The sequence below is a fragment of the Musca autumnalis genome, unplaced genomic scaffold, assembly GCF_047663935.1.
Source record: "Musca autumnalis isolate F117 unplaced genomic scaffold, ASM4766393v1 scaffold_1, whole genome shotgun sequence".
Taxonomy (NCBI): Eukaryota; Metazoa; Arthropoda; class Insecta; order Diptera; family Muscidae; genus Musca; species Musca autumnalis.
In genome coordinates this window covers 71,465,584-71,486,947 of record NW_027411644.1, presented here as the reverse complement: position 1 = coordinate 71,486,947, position 21,364 = coordinate 71,465,584, and the positions used below count along the sequence as shown (strand labels likewise).

At 40.8% G+C, this 21,364-nt stretch overlaps 1 protein-coding gene across 1 annotated transcript in view; it reads right to left on the bottom strand.

Moving 5' to 3' along the window:
• Window positions 1-6,433: 6,433 nt before the first annotated feature.
• Window positions 6,434-21,364, bottom strand: part of RhoGAP92B (Rho GTPase activating protein at 92B) — a 55,291-nt gene continuing 40,360 nt past the window's right edge. Inside the window, exons 4-5 of the mRNA XM_073980898.1 lie at window positions 14,619-15,579; window positions 6,434-8,575 (exon numbers count right to left, since the gene is read on the bottom strand). Of these exons, the coding sequence (XP_073836999.1) occupies window positions 7,437-8,575; window positions 14,619-15,579 (2,100 nt within the window). The 3' untranslated portion in view covers window positions 6,434-7,436. The remainder of the gene's footprint in view (window positions 8,576-14,618; window positions 15,580-21,364) is intronic.

Sequence of the window (21,364 nt, the reverse complement as noted above, 5' to 3'; positions counted from 1 at the left end):
CCTCGTGCTATTGAGAGGGAGGTACGCAAAGGTGTTTTCCGAACTTGATGTAGGTTTAGAAGAAATTTTAATGTGCAAAATTTTGGCCAAATCGTATACTCAATTCCCATCAGTCCTTTGAGTTGGTGACGACGGGGTTATTTGGAGCTTTTGTTACATACATACATATGTTCCTACAACATCCCCGAAGGGACAAGGGGAGACTTCTCTCATATCAATGAGTGCACGCCGATTCATATTGGCTCAATGATATGGGACCTACTTTTTATCGCCGAGTCCGAACGGCGTGTCTAAGACACCACTTTTGTAGAGAAGTTTTTCATGGCTGAGATACTCAGGAAATGTCGCCAGCATTACTGAGGGGGAATTTTGCCACCGTTTTAAATTTGATGTTGCTTGGCCTGGGATTCGAACCGCAGACCTTCTGACTGCAAGGCGGACGTGCTAACCATTGCACCACGGTGTTAACCATTGCACCCAGGGAAGTATGGACTTGCCCCCGAAAAAAATTTTACCGTCGTAAAAGTAGTATTCATAAACTGCACTTTGTGCAAAAAATGTAGACATTTTTGTAGGAGGTACCTGAAGGATTGGACCTATATAGACCATATTCAAAGCTGAAATATGTCTGGAAGAAAACAGGTTATGCTTTCGATATTTATTGTGCGCGCCATTTTAACGAAAAATTTTGAACTTTTGTGGCGGAGGTACCCGAAAGAGTAGACCGTTATGGCCCATCTTCGAACTTGACACTAAGTTTGGACAAAATATTACGAAGGCCAAACTTTTGGCCTGATCCGTTCCAAAGTTACCGTGCGTTCCCGCTACAGATGTCGTAGGGGTTTATACAGCTCTCGGGTCATTTTCTCAGGAACAATAGACTTGCCGCTGCCGAATACAAACTGCTACAACCGAAATCAAAGGGATTCGCGAGCAGCTCTCAAACTGCACTTTTCGGAAATTTTGTGTGGGAGGTGGTACCCGAAGGAGTTGTCATATATAGTCCATATTCGAACCTAATCTATGTCTCGTAGAAATATTGCGATGTGCACAGTATGGAACAACTCGGTTACTACCTTCGAGAGTTACCGTGCGCACAATTTTAGCGAAAAGTTTAGAACATTTGTGAGGGAGGTACCAGAAGGAGTTGACTGATATGGCTTATCTTCGAACATAAACTAAGAATTGACAAAATATTATGAAGTCCAAATTTTGACCGAATCGGCAGATCCGTTCGAGAGTTATTTTGCGATTCAACCACTACACCCTGTGTCATAGGGTTTTTTTTGCAACTTTCTGGCTATTTTCTCAGGAAGTATAGACTTGCCCCTGATGAAACATGTACCGTCGTATATGGACAGTGAATACAATTTGTTACAACAAAAATCAAAGTGATTCGAGAGCAGGCCCTAAACTGAACTTTTCGGAAATTTTGTGTGGGAGGTACCCGAAGGAATGGACCGATTGATTCCATATGGGAACCTCATCTAAGTCTGGTTGAAATTTCACGGTTACTCCCTTCAAGGGTTATCGTGCGCACAAATTTTCTAAAAATTTTCGAACTATTCTGCGAGAGGTACCGGAAGGATATAACCCATCTTCGAACTTGACACTAAGTTTGGATTAAATATTGCGAGAACTAAAATTTGAACCAAATCGGTTGATCCCTTGGAGAAATATCGTGCGCTCCAGCCAGACAGACGGACGGGCATATGACTAAATCGACTGCATTTTGAGGCAAATTTTCATCGCATCAAATGTACCGCCATTAGCTTAAAGGCTGAGGGAATACAAAAATAACCAGCAACATGTTTGTAGCAAAAAAAGTAGTTGCATTATGAGTGCAAGTGAATCCATACTACATCCCAGCAAAATAAAAAGGAACTAAAAAATGTAATTCTTTAACAGCTTTTTCAGTTCAGTTCTTCGTCCTTTGACAACTTCCTATTTGCATCCACATCATCGAATGTATTGCATATACAAAATTTATGATTCTTTTTACAAATAAACTTTTGAAGCGCTAAAAAGATGATCGGGAATGCTTCTTTTTCAGCCCAATTATGAATATCAACTCCCCGTGAGTTTTCTCACTTTTTCCTTTAAGTTGAAACGGCAGAAAGACAAAACTCACGGGAAGTTTACATTCATAATCACCCTGTTTTACTTTTTATTCTAGGGAGTTAACTTTTATTGGCCATAACTGACCAAGAGCTTCTTCTGCCTGTTTACTCACTTCCATAGAGACATACAAATAGACGGCATCCTCGCTGCTTCATGTAAAAAATCAATCAATACTTCTTTCCGGAATCACTTGCTCTCAATGTGAAATTTGATGTAGATTATTGGGGTTATTCTGGACAATAATTCCCGTAAATTTTTTCACTTTCTCCCTTAAGTTGAAACGGCGAAAAGACAAAAACTCACGGGGAATTTTCGTTCCCCCTAAAAATAACCTAACTTTTTCAATGTGTAAAAATACCCAATTTGTTTCAGATAATTTTTCATATTTATATTATATCTACAGAGTTCTTTTGTTCTGTGACCCATGCTGAAATTCGATGTAGAATTTATCTTTCATTGACATTAACCCAATAATATGAAGAATAGGGGCAAATTTTGATGTGTTTAGACATTAACATAAAATTAAATATTTACTTTGAAATGTTTAATTTGTTTGCAATTATTTTCCATGTTCATATTCACGGTGTGCCTTAACAAATTTAAATGGAAGGTGCTTACACCTCGGAAGTTTTTGCTGATTCTGAAACTACAATGCTCATAGATGAGAAATATCAAGAAACAAAAAAATCGCCGGAGGGATTTTAAAATAAATCGCGATTTAAGTTCACATTTTTAGGGGTTCTTTAGGTTTTCACGATTTAGCTTGGAAACCGCGAGTTCTATGTAAATGAGTCTAAGAAAATGTTGTAGCAGAGAAAATTCTCCACAAGATTGGCTTTTATGATATTTTTGTAGGTTTTACCGTTTTTGAGATATGGAAGTTCAAATTGGGACAATGCACTGACTGTATCGTCCCTTTATAAAACAATATTATGCACAGTACCCCTTAACTAACTTTTAATGGAAACCGCTTACACATGGGATGTTTTTTGGATTCTGAAACAGCAATGTTCATAGATAAGAAAAATAAAAAAATATTGAAAAAATCGCCGGAGTGATTTTTAAATAAATCGCGATCAAAATTCACAATTTTAGGGATTTTTTAGGTTTTCACGATTTTGCTTGGAAACCGCAAGTCGTATCGAAATGAGTCTGAAGAAAATGTTGTAGCTGTGAAAATTCTCTATAAGACTGACCTTTAGGTTTTTTCGTAGGTTTTACCATTTTTAAGATATAAAGGTTCAGCTCAAATCCTTAGGTTTTTATCTTAAGTCTTCAAGATTTTGCTTGGAAACCGCAAGTCATATCAAAATGGGACTAAAGAAAATAGTGAAGCTGTTAAAATTCTCTACAAGATTGGATGATTTATTTTTCTCTAGGTTGTACCATTTTCAAGATATATAAGTGTAATTTGGGAAATTGCAGTAATGACATTGTTTTATAAGGAGGCGATACAGTCAGTGCATTGTCTCAATTTGAAATTCTATATCTCAAAAACGGTAAAACCTACAAAAATATCATAAAGGTCAATCTTGTGGAGAATTTTCTCTGCTACATCATTTTCTTTAGACCCATTTACATAGAACTCGCGGTTTCCAAGCTAAATTTTGAAAACCTAAAGAACCCCTAAATATGTGAACTTAAATCGCGATTTATTTTAAAATCCCTCCGGCGATTTTTTTTTGTTTCTTGATATTTCTCATCTATGAGCATTGTAGTTTCAGAATCAGCAAAAACTTCCGAGGTGTAAGCACCTTCCATTTAAATTTGTTAAGGCACACCGTGTATTATGTCTACAGATTTATTTTGTTGGCTGACTTCCGTATTGTCAGTTGCTTTGTATTCGTGCATGAAACTAGGGGTTCTTAAATCGAGTTCCATAATACAGTAATTTTATGAAATTGCAGTAGTGGGGATATCGATTTAAGAAGCCCTATTTTCATTCACGAATACAAAGCAACTGACAATACCGAAGTCGGCCGTTCTGTGACCCTATAGTAAAATTCAGTGTAAAATATGTTCTCCTTTGAATTGAGCCCTCTAAAAAGCAATGTGGATGGAAACACCCCTAGGACATAAATGTTGTAGGAGCCTAGAACACCAGTATAACCTTCTCCAGGATAGTAACTACACAAATATAAATACAGTGATTTAAAGTTTGTTCTTGAATCCGTTGATAGATACTAGTGAGTAGGTCTAGTATGGTTAGACTATAAAATGGAACCGTAACCTCACTTTTTATAACCTCAACCTTTAGGGTATTGAGGATATTTACACTATAATACAATAAAAATTGTGTCACATCATAATTCTGGGATAAGACCCCCAAATGCGTTAAGACCAATTTCGTTTGGATTCGATTTAGACATGTACGTCTGTCTGTCCATCTGTTTGGCTGATTGGGGCCTAATTCAAGAAGGGAGTAACTTTTTGCGCCTTGTAATACTATTTTCAAACTTAAATCACCTTTGGATACCTCGCACACAAAAGTTCCATTTTGTTTTGAATCATTTTGAAAAATTCCCGGTAGATTATTCTTGTGGCTTTAAAAAAACCTCTATGGTCATCAACTAAAGTGACAAGTGCATAGTCTCCTTATGGCTACCCCAACAAAAATGTCTGGTGGTTGGAATGGCCTTTCGCTTGAAGAGAAATGACTGTTATTTGCCACTTTCTCACTTAAGTTGCAACGGCGCACAGTGGTTCAGAATCGTTTTTTCCTGGTCAAAATTCTGTTACTTTTGAACGGATAGAGATATATAGATAGACAGATAACACAATCAGCTTTCAGACGAATTATGAGCGGTCAAGTTCGGTCTAGTAGTTGCAGAGAAATTCAAGATCAAAGTTAAACTTTTGAGTTTTTTCACTATTTTTCATCAAAATATGAGTGTTTTTGTGGTTTTTATATCTTCCTATGTATTAAAGATGTTCAAACACCAACAAATAAACAAAATAATTGCCAAAAACAAACTAAAAAAAAAATTCGAAAAAAAGGCAAAAAAAAAATTTTTTTTCAAAAATTGGTAAAAAAAAAAATTTACAAAAAAAATTAAATTTTTTCATAAATTAAAAAAATTCTGCTTGTGTTTTAATAAAACTTATATAACTCGTAAAAAAACTCATATACTCAAAAAAGTTGTAATGTGTGTCAAAAAACTGTAATTCATATGGAAACTGTATAGAAAACCACACATTTTTACCCATGTAATTTCAATCAATTGAAAAAAGTGTTAAACGGACGGAACGGGACGGGTACAAAAGTATATATGGGCTGGAAGAGGAGACTTTCGGGCATCTTTCTGCGAAAACAGAACTTTGTTCCATGTTGTTCTAGTCCACTAAATGTGGAATTTCATAAAATTTAGTACCCGAGGAAAAATAAAATAGATCATGTTGTGTAAACGCTACGGTAATTTACTAAAACGATTTTTAAAGGCCACAATCCTACCTACCTTACACAAAAACAATGAACACAATAACTGTTATAGTTTCAGAGAAATAGCTTCGTTTTTCTCCAGAAATTTGCAAAAATGACGTATTTCCCAAAAATGGGGGAAATGTTCGTCTTTAGGGGCACGCCACGCCCACACCTTCCAATATTTGGGCCTAATTTTTTGGTTTCCTTAGTTTCAATATGTTTGCTATCGAATCCTATATAGACATTAAATATCTTTGACAAAACAAAATTGTTATTTTTGGCCAGGAAAATCGATTCCTGAACCATTGTGCGGCGGAAAGACAAAACTCACGGGGAAATTTCATTCATGATAACCCCCGTTGTTAACCTGAGATTCGGCCCCAGGTATATAAAGTGCAAATTGGGAATTGTACTATGGGGACACCCATTAGAGGTACATATAAAATAAGTCTTTTATGAAATACATTTATGTTGCAAACATAACCTTACTTTTTGACAAGGACCCTAATGAGGTTGACAATTTTATACGAACTCTAAAGAAATTATAAACCTATTATATGTATCATAAATATCATAAATATTTATAAAAATTTGACAAACTCCAATTGAAATAGGTCAGTTTATCGGCCACAGGTAAGAAAGGCAGCTTTAAGAAGACAAATACCGATTCAAAATCATAAACTTGCTTTTTGAAATAATATTAATAGAAGGTGAACAAAAAATATTGTGACATGTTTAAAATTCCTTGCTGTTTAAATAACTAAGCTTAAAAAGTAGACAATATCTTAAAAAGGATGTTTAAAAAGAGAATTTGTAATAACCTAAAATAAATTTAAGTGTTTCTAAGAAAATCTGAAATGGAAATTTAAAACCTGTGTTTATAATAATAGCTTTTGGAACAGAAATTTATGTACAATCAAAATTATATTTTGACCATAAGCTCACTTTGTGAATGCGGTAAAAGAATTGTGGGATAATCTCACTTCTGAAAATTAAAGACATATTTAAATAAAGAAACTATATTTGGTTCTGCAGCAATTTTGTTTAATATTAATCAATTAATATTTTAATGAAAAATATTAATTTAATTCACACATAACCTCAATTTTAACAAAAAAAAATCTCATAGCCTAAAAGTTAAAATGTTTCTATTTCTAGTAAAATTAAAATGGAAATCTAAAATCTTTTTTAAATGGTTTCTTGTTCGGTCAAAATTTTATTTTGACCATAACCTCACTTTGGGAATATGGTAAAAGAATTGGGTACTAATCTCACTTCTGTAAACAAAATATTAAAAAAAAAACCTTTTTTAAATTTTGTTCTGCAGCAATTTTGTTTAATATTGATAAAGTGATATTTGCAATAAAATTTTTATTTTAATTCTCACATAACCTCACTTTTTTAAGAGAAAATTTAAAAAATCGAAAGCATTTTCCTTTACTCTCTGATAGCAACTTTATAATTGTGACCGAAATCCATCCCCAAAAAGTAAAAAAAATGTCTCAAATTTCTAATAACCTCACTAAAATTTCCTCCTTTTGTCCATATTTACATTAGGCAATTTTCCTTGCGGCAATTGTCATTTTGTCGATAAGAGAGGGTGTTGAGAGGCAAAGGGTTACCATATGCCTCACCTCTCCCTCCTTCAAACTGACAATTGCCGCAAGGAAAATTGCCTAATATAAATATGGACATACTTCTCCCAACTGTGAACTTCAGAAAATCCAGCCTTTTTTCTAAAACATAGGCATTAAAAAACGCACATTTCTTTTGCACTCTCGCAGACAAAAGAAATACTCACGCACCCATGCGCACTGACATGATAAACAAAACATAATACAAAAGAAAATCACCGATCTCTGATCCTAAACTTAAAAACAAAAAAACGGGTTACTTATTCTACAGGTTTCTTAACAATAACAGGCGGAGGTGGAGCAGGCACTGTTGGTCTTTTGGGGGTCATAATCATATTGGGGGAAACAGGAGTTGTGGGCGTTAAACGCGTTGTCTCCATTACAGATTTTTGATGGGTATCACCAGTGGAATTCGTTGAGGATTGGGATGTGGTGGTGGTGTTGGTGTTGGTATGTAGGGTCGTTGGGGTATTATAACTAAATGTTGTCAATTTATTGACTACAGATGGTGGTGGTGGTAGTTGATTGGCATTGACAGCATCATGCGTTGCCAAGTTATGATTACTATTATGATTGGCCTCCTTTAATATGGCTGAGGGTATGGAGGTATTACTACTGCCTATATTGGCTTGTAAAGCTGTTACATTATCACAATGTTCCTGCACCAATTGTTCGGCTGTCTTATTGCCTCGGAATGAACCATTTGTTGTGGCATTATTAATTTGTATTGTTTGGATCGTGCCGGATTCATCATCGCTGCCACCGACCCGATTGTTGGTGTTCGTCGTCGATGTTGTGTTCACCGATGTTAGACCCAGGACCATGGGTCTTTTGGGTATTTTTGGCTTTTGTGGGAGATCTGGTTTAAAGGTCATTGAGTTAACACTATCGCTGCTCTTGCGATCGGCTGTGGGAGATGGAAGGGTATCCAAACCAAAGAATTGTGTACGTGTCATGGGTACGGGTTTGGCTGATAATGGTGGTGGCGGTCCTGTGTTTTGTTGTGGTCCACTTATGTTATTTGCATTTGTAGATGATGAGTTGTCATTTTGCTGCGTCTGTTGTTGCTGTTGCTGTTGCAGCAGTTGTTTGGGTAATGGAGGAATCTCAGGTTTTTCTGTATGGCCATTATTATTGTTGGGTGAAATATTATTTTGTTGACTAACACCATCCGAGTTCGAAGGGAATAATTCCTTTGCTCTTTGGTGATTATTATGCGGTTGTTGTGTTTGTTGCTGCTGTAATTCTCCATTATTTTTGACTAACTCATTGCTATTGGCCGTTGCCGGTGCACCATTGGGATCTGTGCTAACCATTAGGTTTTGCAATTTCATGGGCGGTGATGGGGCACAAGGCTTTTGCCGGCGTATAGTACCATAACGTGGACTTTCAGCTACGTCTGAAAAAAAGCAAAAAGAAGATTAATTTTAATGATTAGACTTATATCAATTAGCATAGGGATATTGAACCCGGTCCCAACCGCTCTTGGAAAAAATCTAATATGTATTAGACGGGATCATCCTTTCATACATGAGAGGAGAGGTCTGTAAGAAGTTTGTTGTCGGTATCCACTTAGATCTAGTTCAAAGATGGACTGGGTTGGACCAATCCTTCGGGTACCTTTTCCAAAAAAAAAAAACTTCCTTAAGAGCAATTTAAGGACTATCTTTGGATCGTTTTGAAATTTTTACCGCAGTTAGTTTTTTTTTTGATCTTGATTACAACGATATATCACGAGGAAGCCCAAAATTTCTCGGATAATGACCCAAAAGCTTTGGAAATTTTCTATGGCCACAAAATAACCAGTAACTGGCTGGTATGTACTAGAGGAACCGATTTGATTCACGTAATGTTTCTTATAAACTTAGATCAAGCTAGAAGACCGACTTGGCCGGTCCATTCTTTCGTACCGCACGAAATATTATTTTGCATAATGGAGCCCATAACCTAGTCCTATGCTATATGTTTTGCATGGTCAATGAAGACGCCCCTACAAAAATTAGAGGAGTGCCACAGTTCGCTAGATATAACCATCGTATGACCTGTTCTGACAAATGACATCACTTGGCAACCCGTCGTTTCTCTTGGGTCAGATCATATTCCCATAATTTTCTCCATCAGCAGACCGCCCGATTTTATCACATCACGCAGCACTAGGCTTAGTTTCAGAGATAGTTCACTAATCACCACATCAGAAATTTGCCCAATCCTTTTGTGCTGCAATCGCTCGAATACTCGAATTGAGACCAAATTTCCCTACAGGGCGGAGGGACTAGCAAATTAGCTTCGTCGAGCCCGGGGTTTCGGAGTCGAGGTATTTTTGGCTCGACTCCGACTCCAGGCTAGTTTTTTTTCACGACTCCGAAACCCTGGTCGAGTCAACTCTAGTGGCCCAGTTGACGCCGAAATTAGTGAATTGTGGGTAACGGGAAGGCAAAGATAGGACCTCAGTTAAGTTTGGCGACGTTATGCTGACTAATCCGAAGCAATGCTCAATTTATTTTAATCGCTGACAGTATCCCTATTGTAATACTGAAACGACTGGATTAGGGACTCCCTCCTCACCAAAGTTCTCAAGCGGCTCCAGCCACCCACATCGTTCCCGAAGTCTGGACAGGGTGGTGCCGCTGCTAAAGTCAGACTAAGATGCCAACAAAGATGAATCGTACAGGGCCGATTTTGCTTTTGCCGCCTGTAGCAAAGACCCTTGAGGTCGAGAACTCAGCCAGATCTAGCCGAGAGATAGAACAGTGATAGTGGCCCTTGACTTATCGAAAGCCTTTGATACTGTCAAGCACTCCACGTTGTTTGGGGACATTGAGCAGACTACCCTCCGAGGCCATGGTTGGAAAGTTGGATAATCAATTATATGTGTGGCCGCCAGTCGTACGTCTCCCTCTCATGTATTCCACCCCCTCCAGACGGTTGAGATCGTAACGTATGCAAATGATTGTACGATCTTGCGGTCAGGTAACTTCCATAAAGACATTTATGAAGGGCTGACCTAAATCTGACACTAAATCTACTGCCACATGGACTAGAGAAATGAGCACTGAACTGATGGTAATCGAATTCCGACCTCCGGTGTCTATTGCGAAAACCCATTCATTGAACTCTATGGGCCATCTAATCTACAGTACACGAACCTATGGGCCATCTACTCTACAGTAGACGACCCTATGGGCAATCTACTCCACAGTAGACGACCCTATGGGCCATCTACTCCACAGTAGACGACCCTATGGGCCATCTACTCCACAGTAGACGACCCTATGGGCCATCTACTCCACAGTAGACGACCCTATGGGCCATCTACTCCACAGTAGACGACCCTATGGGCCATCTACTCCACAGTAGACGACCCTATGGACCATCTACTATACAGTAGACAACCCTATGGGCTATCTACTCTACAGTAGACGACCCTATGGGCTATCTACTCTACAGTAGACGACCCTATGGGCCATCTACTCTACAGTAGACGACTCTATGGGCCATCTACTCTACGGTAGACGACCCTATGGGCCATCTACTCTACAGTAGACGACCCTATGGGCCATCTACTCTACAGTAGACGACCCTATGGGCCATCTACTCTACAGTAGACGACCCTATGGGCCATCTACTCTACAGTAGACGACCCTATGGGCCATCTACTCTACAGTAGACGACCCATTTCTGTTACGGCCCCATACGGGCGTTTATTCGGGCCATCCGGTAGCTCCACGGTGGCTTCTCAAGGCGGTCCTTAACCCACCCAAACAAACCCAGGGCCTAACATCATTTTTTTATATGAACTAAAACAAACACTACACAAAACTTTACAAACCACATACACGGGGAACATTTTCGGAGATCTGGGTCTCTTGATGACTCGACCCACACTTGACCCGCCCAACCATGGTCCATTCGGTTTCTATTCCAAAGCATGATGGACCCCACAAATCCCCTCTATTGCAACATCTCCCTCACGCAGCCCTTTTTCCCTCAAAATGATACCTATGGGCCATCTACTCTACAGTAGACGACCCTATGGGCCATCTACTCTACAGTAGACGACCCTATGGGCCATCTACTCTACAGTAGACGACCCTATGGGCCATCTACTCTACAGTAGACGACCCTATGGGCCATCTACTCTACAGTAGACGACCCTATGGGCCATCTACTCTACAGTAGACGACCCTATGGGCCATCTAATCTACAGTAGACGACCCTATGGGCCATCTACTCTACAGTAGACGACCCTATGGGCCATCTACTCTACAGTAGACGACCCTATGGGCCATCTACTCTACAGTAGACGACAGTATTGGCCATCTACTCTACAGTAGACGACCCTATGGACCATCTACTCTACAGTAGACGACCCTATGGGCCATCTACTCTACAGTAGACGACCCTATGGGCCATCTACTCTACAGCAGACGACCCTATGGGCCATCTACTCTACAGTAGATGACCCTATGGGCCATCTACTCTACAGTGGACGACCTTATGGGCCATCTACTCTACAGTGGACGACCCTATGGGCCATCTACTCCACAGTAGACGACCCTATGGCCCATCTACTATACAGTAGACGACCCTATGGGCTATCTACTCTACAGTAGACGACCCTATGGGCCATCTACTCTACAGTAGACGACCCTATGGGCCATCTACTCTACAGTAGGCGACCCTATGGCCATCTACTCTGCAGTAGACGACCCTATGGGTCATCTACTCTACAGCTTAACGATAGCTGCAGCGTATTTCAAGCAGGAGATGTTTCCCTCTACTGAAAAACAGCAGAGTTAATTAGAGGACTTGAAACCAATTCCAACACATATTTCACGCGGCCCTAAAGGCTCTGAAGTATGTCATGGACTCGCAAGCTATACATTAGTCCAGAAAGGGTCCATACTATATACGAAATATCGTTTACCTTTGCTGGGTTCCAGTTCTTAGTAATATAATGGGAAACGATTTAATAGATGAACTAGCTTGGGTGACTCTAAGTCGATCGATTTACCAGTTAATGAATCTGGGGAGTTACCATTCTCCTACAGGAGTGTCTTCCCGTGTGGAGGATCGGAAAGGGGTTTTTGTGACGTGTTGAGACAGAACTTTCCTAGGGCAACCAACGCCAGACCTGACTCAACACGTCACTTTAACCATAGGAGTCTCTACAGTCATCGGCTGGGTAGGTCATTTTCAACGGACAGATATCTCCAAGAGCCAAATTATGCTGCGGATCCTTGGAACCCGTGGACCAAAAATTGTTCGGGGTAGTTCCTCTAAACAATTAACGACGATGGATAAGAAAAACAAGAGGAATAAAGGGCAAGACCTAAATAACCCTGTACCTGCGGCATGCGATGGTGAGACCACAAGTCATGTGTCGCCTAGATCAAGAGATCCGGCTGTCTTAGGTGTGGATGCTATCGAACCTACAGCTGTAGCTGTTACAAGTGCATTAAGTTTAATTTCTAAGGATAACGATTTAGTTAGTACTGGCGAAAACCAGACTACGGCTGCCGGGACAGCAGTTACTAAGGACTCTTAAAACTATCTGGAAAGGCTTGTTCCGAGCAGAGTAGGGACATATCCCCGAAGAATTTGTTACACAGTCTGAGCCTGAGTGATGATGAGCTGGACACCACGGTGATCCCGACCAAGTCTAATAGGCAGGATGAGTGTGGCATTAACGAAGAGATTATGGAAGAGATAAAGGACAAAGGCAGAATGTCACGGAGTCACTGGCCGACGATGGAGAATCCAAAGAGACTCCAACAACTGTCAATGACTCTAAGGACGGGAAGCTTCGGATATTAAAAACTCATACAAGCTCTACGATAATTGTAGTGTTTTTCAGGCGGTGTTTCTTGCTATCAGGAAATCAGCTGAATTGGTGAAAGGGCTTGAATGCAGCCTTACAGGACCGGTGACTATATATGCGGATAGTCAAGCGGCCCTCAAGGCTCTCAAGTCATGGACCATAAATTCAAGAGCTATTCTTGATTGTAGGAGAGCTCTGTAGGATATACACGATATCGTAAAGCTATGTTGGGTTCCGGGTCACAGCAAAATTATGGGAAACGAGGTAGCAGATGAACTGGCTCGAGGTGGCTCTAAGTCTATCGACTTATCAGTTGATGAAACCGTTTGGCCAGCGATGTGCCACTACATCGGCAAACTTCGGGAGATCTTCAATGAGAGAGCACATCAAAGATGGCTATTGGAACCTGGTTGTAGGGTATCCAAGGCGATCTGGCCTTGGTTTCTCGTCGAAGAACGGCTTCCCCACTCTCACTTGATAAGTTAGGGATGAAAATAGCGGTGGGACTTATAACAGGTCACTGCAGAGTGAGATCTCTAACTTCAAAATGGGACTACAGTGGCATTGGCTACTGCAGACTATGTGAAGATGCGGAGGAGATAGAGTCTGTCGAACATCTGCTTTGTAGGTGCCCCTTGTTGCAAACAGGCAGATACCGAACACTAGGTAGATATAAGATAGACACTACGACCTTCCTCTCTAACATAGATCCCATCGTCCTACTCAACTTTGCCAAACATCTATCATGGCTTGGCAAAGGTCCTTAACAACTAATACTAATCAGACTCTTTCTACTTTTCCAACACATTCTCATCCATATCTTGGCATCAAACTTTACATCTCCATCCTATCTGCGCTGCACCATCAACTCATCATCTCCTACACTTCATCATCATCTCATCATCTCTACCCTCTATCATCCTCATCTCGCCATACTGCATCAACATCCTCACTTCTCTATCATCTTTAAATCGTCAACAACAGTCTACACAGGATGAACGCAAGCAGTCACCTATTCTACTAGATGGCTGCGCATCCTTAAACCTAAGCTAAGCTTCGGATACACATCACAATAAACGTGCCATTTCGTATCTTCTATACTCTGTAAACATCAATATACTCAAGGAAGGACCTGATCTAACATGCTTTATATCAAATATAATTTGTGTGTGGTTGTTAATCGTCTTCTTTGTTGTGGTGGGTATGATGATCTCTTGCGGTGAATTGTGGAAAAATTAACAAGTCCGGGTTTAATATTATCAAAAAATTTTGTATTTTAAAGGGTTTGAAATCAGAAAATTACAAAAGAAAGGTTTTATAAAAATATTTTTTTTTTTACAATAGAAATATAAAAGCAATATAAAATATATACATAACTTAACCAAAAAAGAACAAAACAAAAAAGCAACGAAAATAAATTCATAAAAAATACTTAAAGCGTTCCAAGCGGACAGACAACAGCAAACAAGTTGTATGTGGGAGAATTGGAAGAATAGTTGGTAGACAGAGAAGCGGCATTAAAGCATATGCCAAAAATAACCTTTGCCAAGCAAAATAAACAAACAAAAATTAAAAAGCTTATTTAAACTTCAAACTCCACCATCTTCGTCATCTTACTCACCATTATCGTGACGATCTAAATTCTCATTGGATGAATTCGATTTACTTTTATCCTCCATATAGAGTTTACCCCTTTGAAGGGTAACAAAAAAGTCAACATCGCCATCAAAGAAATAATCCCAATTATTTATCATTAGATCAATGATGATATTAACAGCCGATGAGCTATTCACCTGGCCCATATAGTCGTCGGGATTGTTTTCATCCCGCCGAGGCCATAGCATGTTCGGTGACATAACAATGGCCAAATTGTGCGAACTCATTTTATTGTATTCAACATTTTGGGTGACCAACCACAGGAATTTGGTTAGATAACGCAGATTATCATAATTTGCTTTGGGCAACTTTTCCAGGGTGGCCTTTATGGCAGCCTTGCGATCCTGTTCCGAATGACGTTCCACCGTCTTTATAAAATCATCATAGTATTTGTAGGTTAGTAGAGGTTCGGGAAGCTCTCTCAAATACAATTTCAATATCGAACCAATAACATGAGGATCTTGATAATCTGTTGAGAGTGGAGTTTTAACATGCTGCGCCTCTAGAGCATGTTTCATGCGTCGCAGCTTTGTACTGGCACAACCCACACGCAGCAAACCTTCTTCATGCAGGCCATTCTCTACCAAACAACAAACACACAACTCTATTATATAGGATATCTCACGATTTGTTGAGGCTAAATGCTCCGTGAGGGAGGTACCAAATCGTGACTTCACCGTTGACTCGATAATATCCTGAATATTGGCCAGTGAGGTGTTGACTCTGTGCAAAGCACGTTCATGATAGTTTCTTTGGTTCAAAACATAGTCTCGTATACAATGGACTATAACATCTTCTTTGGCAATTAGTTCAAACATTTGTGCCGCCCACATATCACGTTCCTTTTCCAGCTTAACTTCACATTGTTCCTGTTGATCTTTGATGTTGTTAATTTTTGCCTGAGGTTCATCCAAACGCTTGGCTGCCTGCAAATGAGAGAAGAAAGAGGAAATTTTATAAATCAATAATTTGATTGTGGGAATAAATGATTTTGAGTTCAGAGTTATCAATATTTGATATTATAGCGTTTTTTTTTTGTTAAACAATCAATTGTATTGTGTGATGGGGTGAGTGTGGGTCTGTGCTTGATTGTTGGTGTGCGTGTGAATATGACCTAATAAACAAACTTAGCACCAGCACTTGAGTCATATTCAAGCAACTACAACAAAAACAAATTCATAACAATTGAAAATAAAATTAGATTGTTGTTTTTGTTTTGTAACGCTTTTGTCAAACTTTCAAAGACATTCTAAAACTTGGCTACATTTGGGTATTCTGGTTGTGGGTCATATATGGATGTTGTAGTTCAAAATGGGGGGAAACATGTTGTACACAACGAATCCCATTAACAGCAGCAGATGGTTCAAATCTTTGCATGTCAACAAATCTTAAACAATAGTTAAGAGGGTCAAATACAGGGAAAACGGACCAAGTGATGTGACCAATAATGGGACATCTTCTTTAATATAGACAAAAATCTGACAGTTTAAAATAGAAAAATTGAGACCGCAAAAACTGCAAAACTACATGACCATAACTGCAATTTTCTGCGGTTGGGACTATATGAAGACCATATCAAGGGATATATTTACTGGCCGTCCCCAGAAAAAAAATACTGCGTCATGATCACAAAACAATACACTATTGCTATTTAAACACGATCAGAGAAGCTTAAACTGAATTAAAGCGCAAACGTGAACTTTTGTGGTGGAGTAACGGATCGAAATAGTCCATCTTTGAACTTAGAACTGCAATTTTCAATTATCCTATCAGCCAGTTTTTTTTTTTTTTTGTCTCCGTAGGGTTTCAACGCTTTTGGGCCATTACGTCTGGAAGAATGGACTTGCCCACAAAAAGATTATATCGTTGCAATCAGAATCTTAAGGACTACCTAGGATGAAAATGTAAAAAATAGTCTATCATGGAACAGGACCTAAACTTAAGCGAAAATTTTGAACTTTTGTTCCTTCTTGGAACCTATTGTATGTTTTGAAGAAAGTTACGGTCAAATCGGATTTTGAGGGGAGGATACTGGGGAGCAGTAAAGCTTCAAGTGTCTTTGATACGGGCTATATCGGCCTGTACAATTCACTTTTGCTGTCGTCCTTGCCTGGCTTCAGTAACGGCTTGGCTGGCTTGTAACCACAAAGATACTGGTGTTAGTTGGCCTTTCTGGACATAGAAGGAGCTTTTAACAACGTAGAACTTGAGTCCATAAAACTCTCACTTAAGAAGATTAACACACCTGAACCTCTAACTTGCTGGATAAATAATATGCTAGAAAGCAGAATTATAAACTCCAGCAATGCGGAGACAAAAATTAGGAAAACAGTAACTAGAGGCACCACCCAAGGAGGGGTGCTCTCACCGTTACTGTGGCTACTTGTTATAAACAATATTTTGACAGATCTGGACAATCAAGGTATAAAAGTTGTTTCCTATGCGGACGACGTTGTACTACTGATTTCCGGTAAGTTTCCGTCAACCATTTCGGAGCTTATGCAAGGAGCATTATCGACGCTGTCGCGCTGGGCTAAGGCCAATGGCCTTGGAGTAAACCCAACCAAGACAGAACTGGTAATTTTCACGAGAAAGCGTAAGCTCGGCGTTTTTGTACCACCAACACTGGATGGAGTGCAGCTTCAACTCTCGCCCGAGGCAAAGTACCTTGGCACAATCCTGGACTGTCAATTGCGATGGAACAGGAATGCTGAGGAAAGGGCGAAGAGAGGATTGATTGCACTTTATTCATGTAAGAATTCTATTGGTAAAAGTTGGGGTCTAAATCCATCGATTATACACTGGCTGTATAACACCGTTGTTAGACCCATCTTATCCTATGGTTCTCTTGTTTGGTGGCACTCACTGCGCCAAAAATCGACATCCGGTAGGCTTGATAAGGTACAAAGAGCAGCCTCGATTCTCATAACTAGAGCCACCAGGAGCACACCACAGGCTGCTCTGAACGCAATGCTGAACTTAAAACCACTGAGTCTCAGCATTAAGTGTCAGGCAACTCGCAGTGCCCTACGGCTGCATGAACAGGATCTCTGGCGCGGTTGTACCTATGGGCATGGATGTATCCTGAACGAATCAGGCATAAATGTGAACCAACGAGCGACTATATATCACCAGTCCTGAGATTTGACGATATAGACGTCGTTATACCTAGTAGAGACGACTGGAACCGCAGTAACCCCCCTCTGGACGGTCTGGCTTTTTATACAGACGGTTCCAAGATGGAGGAAGGTACCGGGGCTGGCGTCTACTGTGAAAGGCTATCTATTGAGTACACCTACAGGCTAGACAGCAACTGTAGTGTTTTCCAGGCTGAAATCTTCGCGGTTTGGAAGGCAGCGGAATTGATAAAAAGTTTGGATGCAGAAATCTTTGAACCGGTGACTATCTTTGTGGATAGTCAGGCGGCTCTTAAAGCCATCAAATCCTGCAACATCAAATCGATGTCGTCCTTAAGTGTAGATCAGCCTTGGAAACGCTAACTAACGGCTTCCGGCTATGCTGGGTACCAGGACACCGCGACTATTTGGGTAATGAAAGAGCAGACGAATTAGCTATACGAGGATCGCAGTCTACAGATCTAGCTATCGCTGCCTCTATCAAATCACCCATTTGTCATTTCTTTCAAAAAATTGAAACGTTCTCTGACGAAAGAGCCAGTGATTGTGGCATAATGAACCTAGGTGCATTGTGGCAAGATCCATATGGCCGTCTCTGTCAGTCAAAAGAACGAACTCTCAGTTGAACCTGAGTAAAGCTGAAGTTAGAGTAAAGACGGGAGTCATTACTGGACACTGCTACATCAGGGCCCATACCATCAAATGGGATGAGAATGTTACTGACTACTGCAGACTCTGTGAGGACGAGGAGGGGTTAGAGACGATCGAGAACATCCTGTGTCGTTGTCCAGCCTTGGTTCGTAGACGGCATAGATTAGTAGGTGTTCACTTTCCACCGTGTCTAACTTTCTACTCAACTGTGGAACCTGCTGTGATCTACAACATCATCAAAAATCTGAAGTGGCTGGGACAGCGCAACCTGAACGCGTAAATTAATTCAACTATTCTTCCTACCATTAACAATAAATATTTTTTCCTCCTCTAAAACTATTCCTCCCCTCTTAAACTTTCTTGTAATTTATTTGTTCTTTACCTTTCTAACAACTTCCTCTTTTTATTTCTTCCCCATTGGTCCTTGCACTATAGAAATTTAGACAGCTGCACCATCCCGAGTGGAGTTGTGCCAAATCTACACTGGTGTTTCGTGGCAATTGACATTCCTCGTTTGCGATAGATGGGACTGCGACTAGCTTTCACGGTAACACCCGAGCAAGTGCTGACTTTCACGGTAACACCCGAGCATGCCATTATGTTGCTGTACTGGAAGAATCTTCGTCACCTCATGCAAATTGTCCACTGATGACATGAGGAGACACCCAGTTGCAGTACTCAGGACAGTGTTCTGACAGGTTTGAATATTTTTTTCCAACGTGTTGCACCTTTAGCACTGCTCTTACCGCAGACCGACCTATTGCGTTATATGTGATCAACAAGGTTTCTTTATCTGCACCCAAGTGCTGCCGTCTAGGGACTCGAGGACCTTGGTCATACATCTCAGCTTGTCGCAGATAGTTGTTGTGGCATGAGCGGACGACGTGAATATGTTGTCGACGGTGACCCCTAGAATCTTGGGGTAGTTTGTGGACGAAACTCTGCTACCATCAACTCTGACATTCAACTCTGTTCTCACCTCTGCCGTTCATGTACTGAACAGAGTGGAAAAATGTGGCAAGATCAGTCAAAAAGGAGTTCAGCCTTTCACAAATGACATTAGGGAAGCACAGCAATATTGTACAATCATCCGCATACGTAACGATATCAATGCCGTATTGATGGGAGACTACAGGAGAGGTAGAGGTTAAATAGTTCCGGAGATATCACGCCTACATGGTGAACTCCCTGTATTTCAATCAACGGAAATTCTACTTGTTGTTTCTAAATTCTACGTACGACTGGCGTCCACACATATAATTGATTATCCAACATTTCAAACTTTGTCGGAGGGTAGTCTGCTCAATGTCCTCAAACAACTTGGATTGCTTGGGACATTATTAAAGGCTTTTGATAAGTCAAGCGCCATCACACTATTCTATGACACGGCTCGCTCTGGTTGAATCTTCGACTAATATGTGTGGAGATGACGTGCAGCTCTGTCGTCATGCTGTGCTGCTTATGGTGGCAACTGACGCTGGGGAGAACTAAAGCCTCAATGGTCTTTGCTACGGACGACAAAAACGGTCTGTACCATTCACCTTTGTGGTCATCCTTGATTATCTTAGTAGCGGAAAACCCCCCATATTTTCTGACTTCGGGAACCATGTGGGTGGCTAGCGACAGGTTGAGAACTTTGGTGCGAAACTCAACTCCCGACTCATGCAGCTGTTTCAGCATTACCATGAAGGTTCCAACACGGCTCAACGCTTTGGATAAATTAAGGTTCCTGATGGCATTCGCCACATCATCCATGGTAAATGGTTCCTCCTCGACAGGAAGAGATCTAATGCGACGTAGTACTCTTCTCTTCGCCCTGTCACTCCCGGGGTGCTCGACAAACTGTCGATATAAACAACTTGCGCTACTCCTCGGATCAGTCATCGTAACGTGCCAAATGTGACTGAGTTCCTTTCTTTCTTCTTTCCTCGTTCGAGAGTGACTCTCAGACCGTAGTCCACAATTATTTTATTCCGACCTCAAGATGACAACTCTTCAGATTATCTAGACACTTGTTCCGCTTATGCTCACCTGTCAACTTGTTAACTTCCAGCGTCAGCTCCCTGACTCTGGGGCCACTGGGTTGGCTCGGCGAAGCTCCGCATGCTCATTTGCTAATCCCGTCGCCTCTGCTCGGAAATTTGATCTCACTTTCCTATGATTGATGAAAGTGCGGCGTTCAGAGGTGATGACATCGGGCGGTCTGCAGATGGAGACAACTATGGAGAGATAATCTGACCCAAGTGAAACGACGGTTTGCCAGGTGATCTCATTTGTTAGACAGGGTGCCACGATGGCTATATCTGGCGAACTGTGACAATCTCCGCTAATTCTGGTAGGGGCGTCCTCATTGACGGCACAGAACGTAGATCTATCAATCTGCTCAGTCAGCACTATACCCCTCTGGTCATTGCCGATAGCTATTTCTGATACTGGGGAGGATCAAGGCCTCAAGTGTCTTTGCTACGGGCGACAAAAGCGAAATCGGTCTGTACGATTCACTTTTGCTGGCATCCTTGCCTGGCTTCCGTAGTGGGACCACCCTGCCCATTTTCCAGACTTCGGGAACAACGAGGGTGGCTAGCGACAAGTTGAAGACTTTGGTGAGATACTCGACTCCCAGCTCATCCAGCTGCTTCAACATTACCATGGAGATTCCATCAGGGCCCAGGGCTACCAAGTTGCCGATCATCAACATGGATTCCGTAAGCAGCACAGCACGACAACAGCGCTGCACGCCATTACCACATATATCTGTAAAGGACTCAACCAGAGACGGCCGTGCGATAGAACAGTGATGGTGGCTCTTGACTTATCAAAAGCCTTTGATACAGTCAGGCACTCCACGCTGTTTGAGGACATTGAGCAGACAACCCTCCGGCCAAGCTTGAAACGTTGGATAGTCAATTATATGTGTGGACGC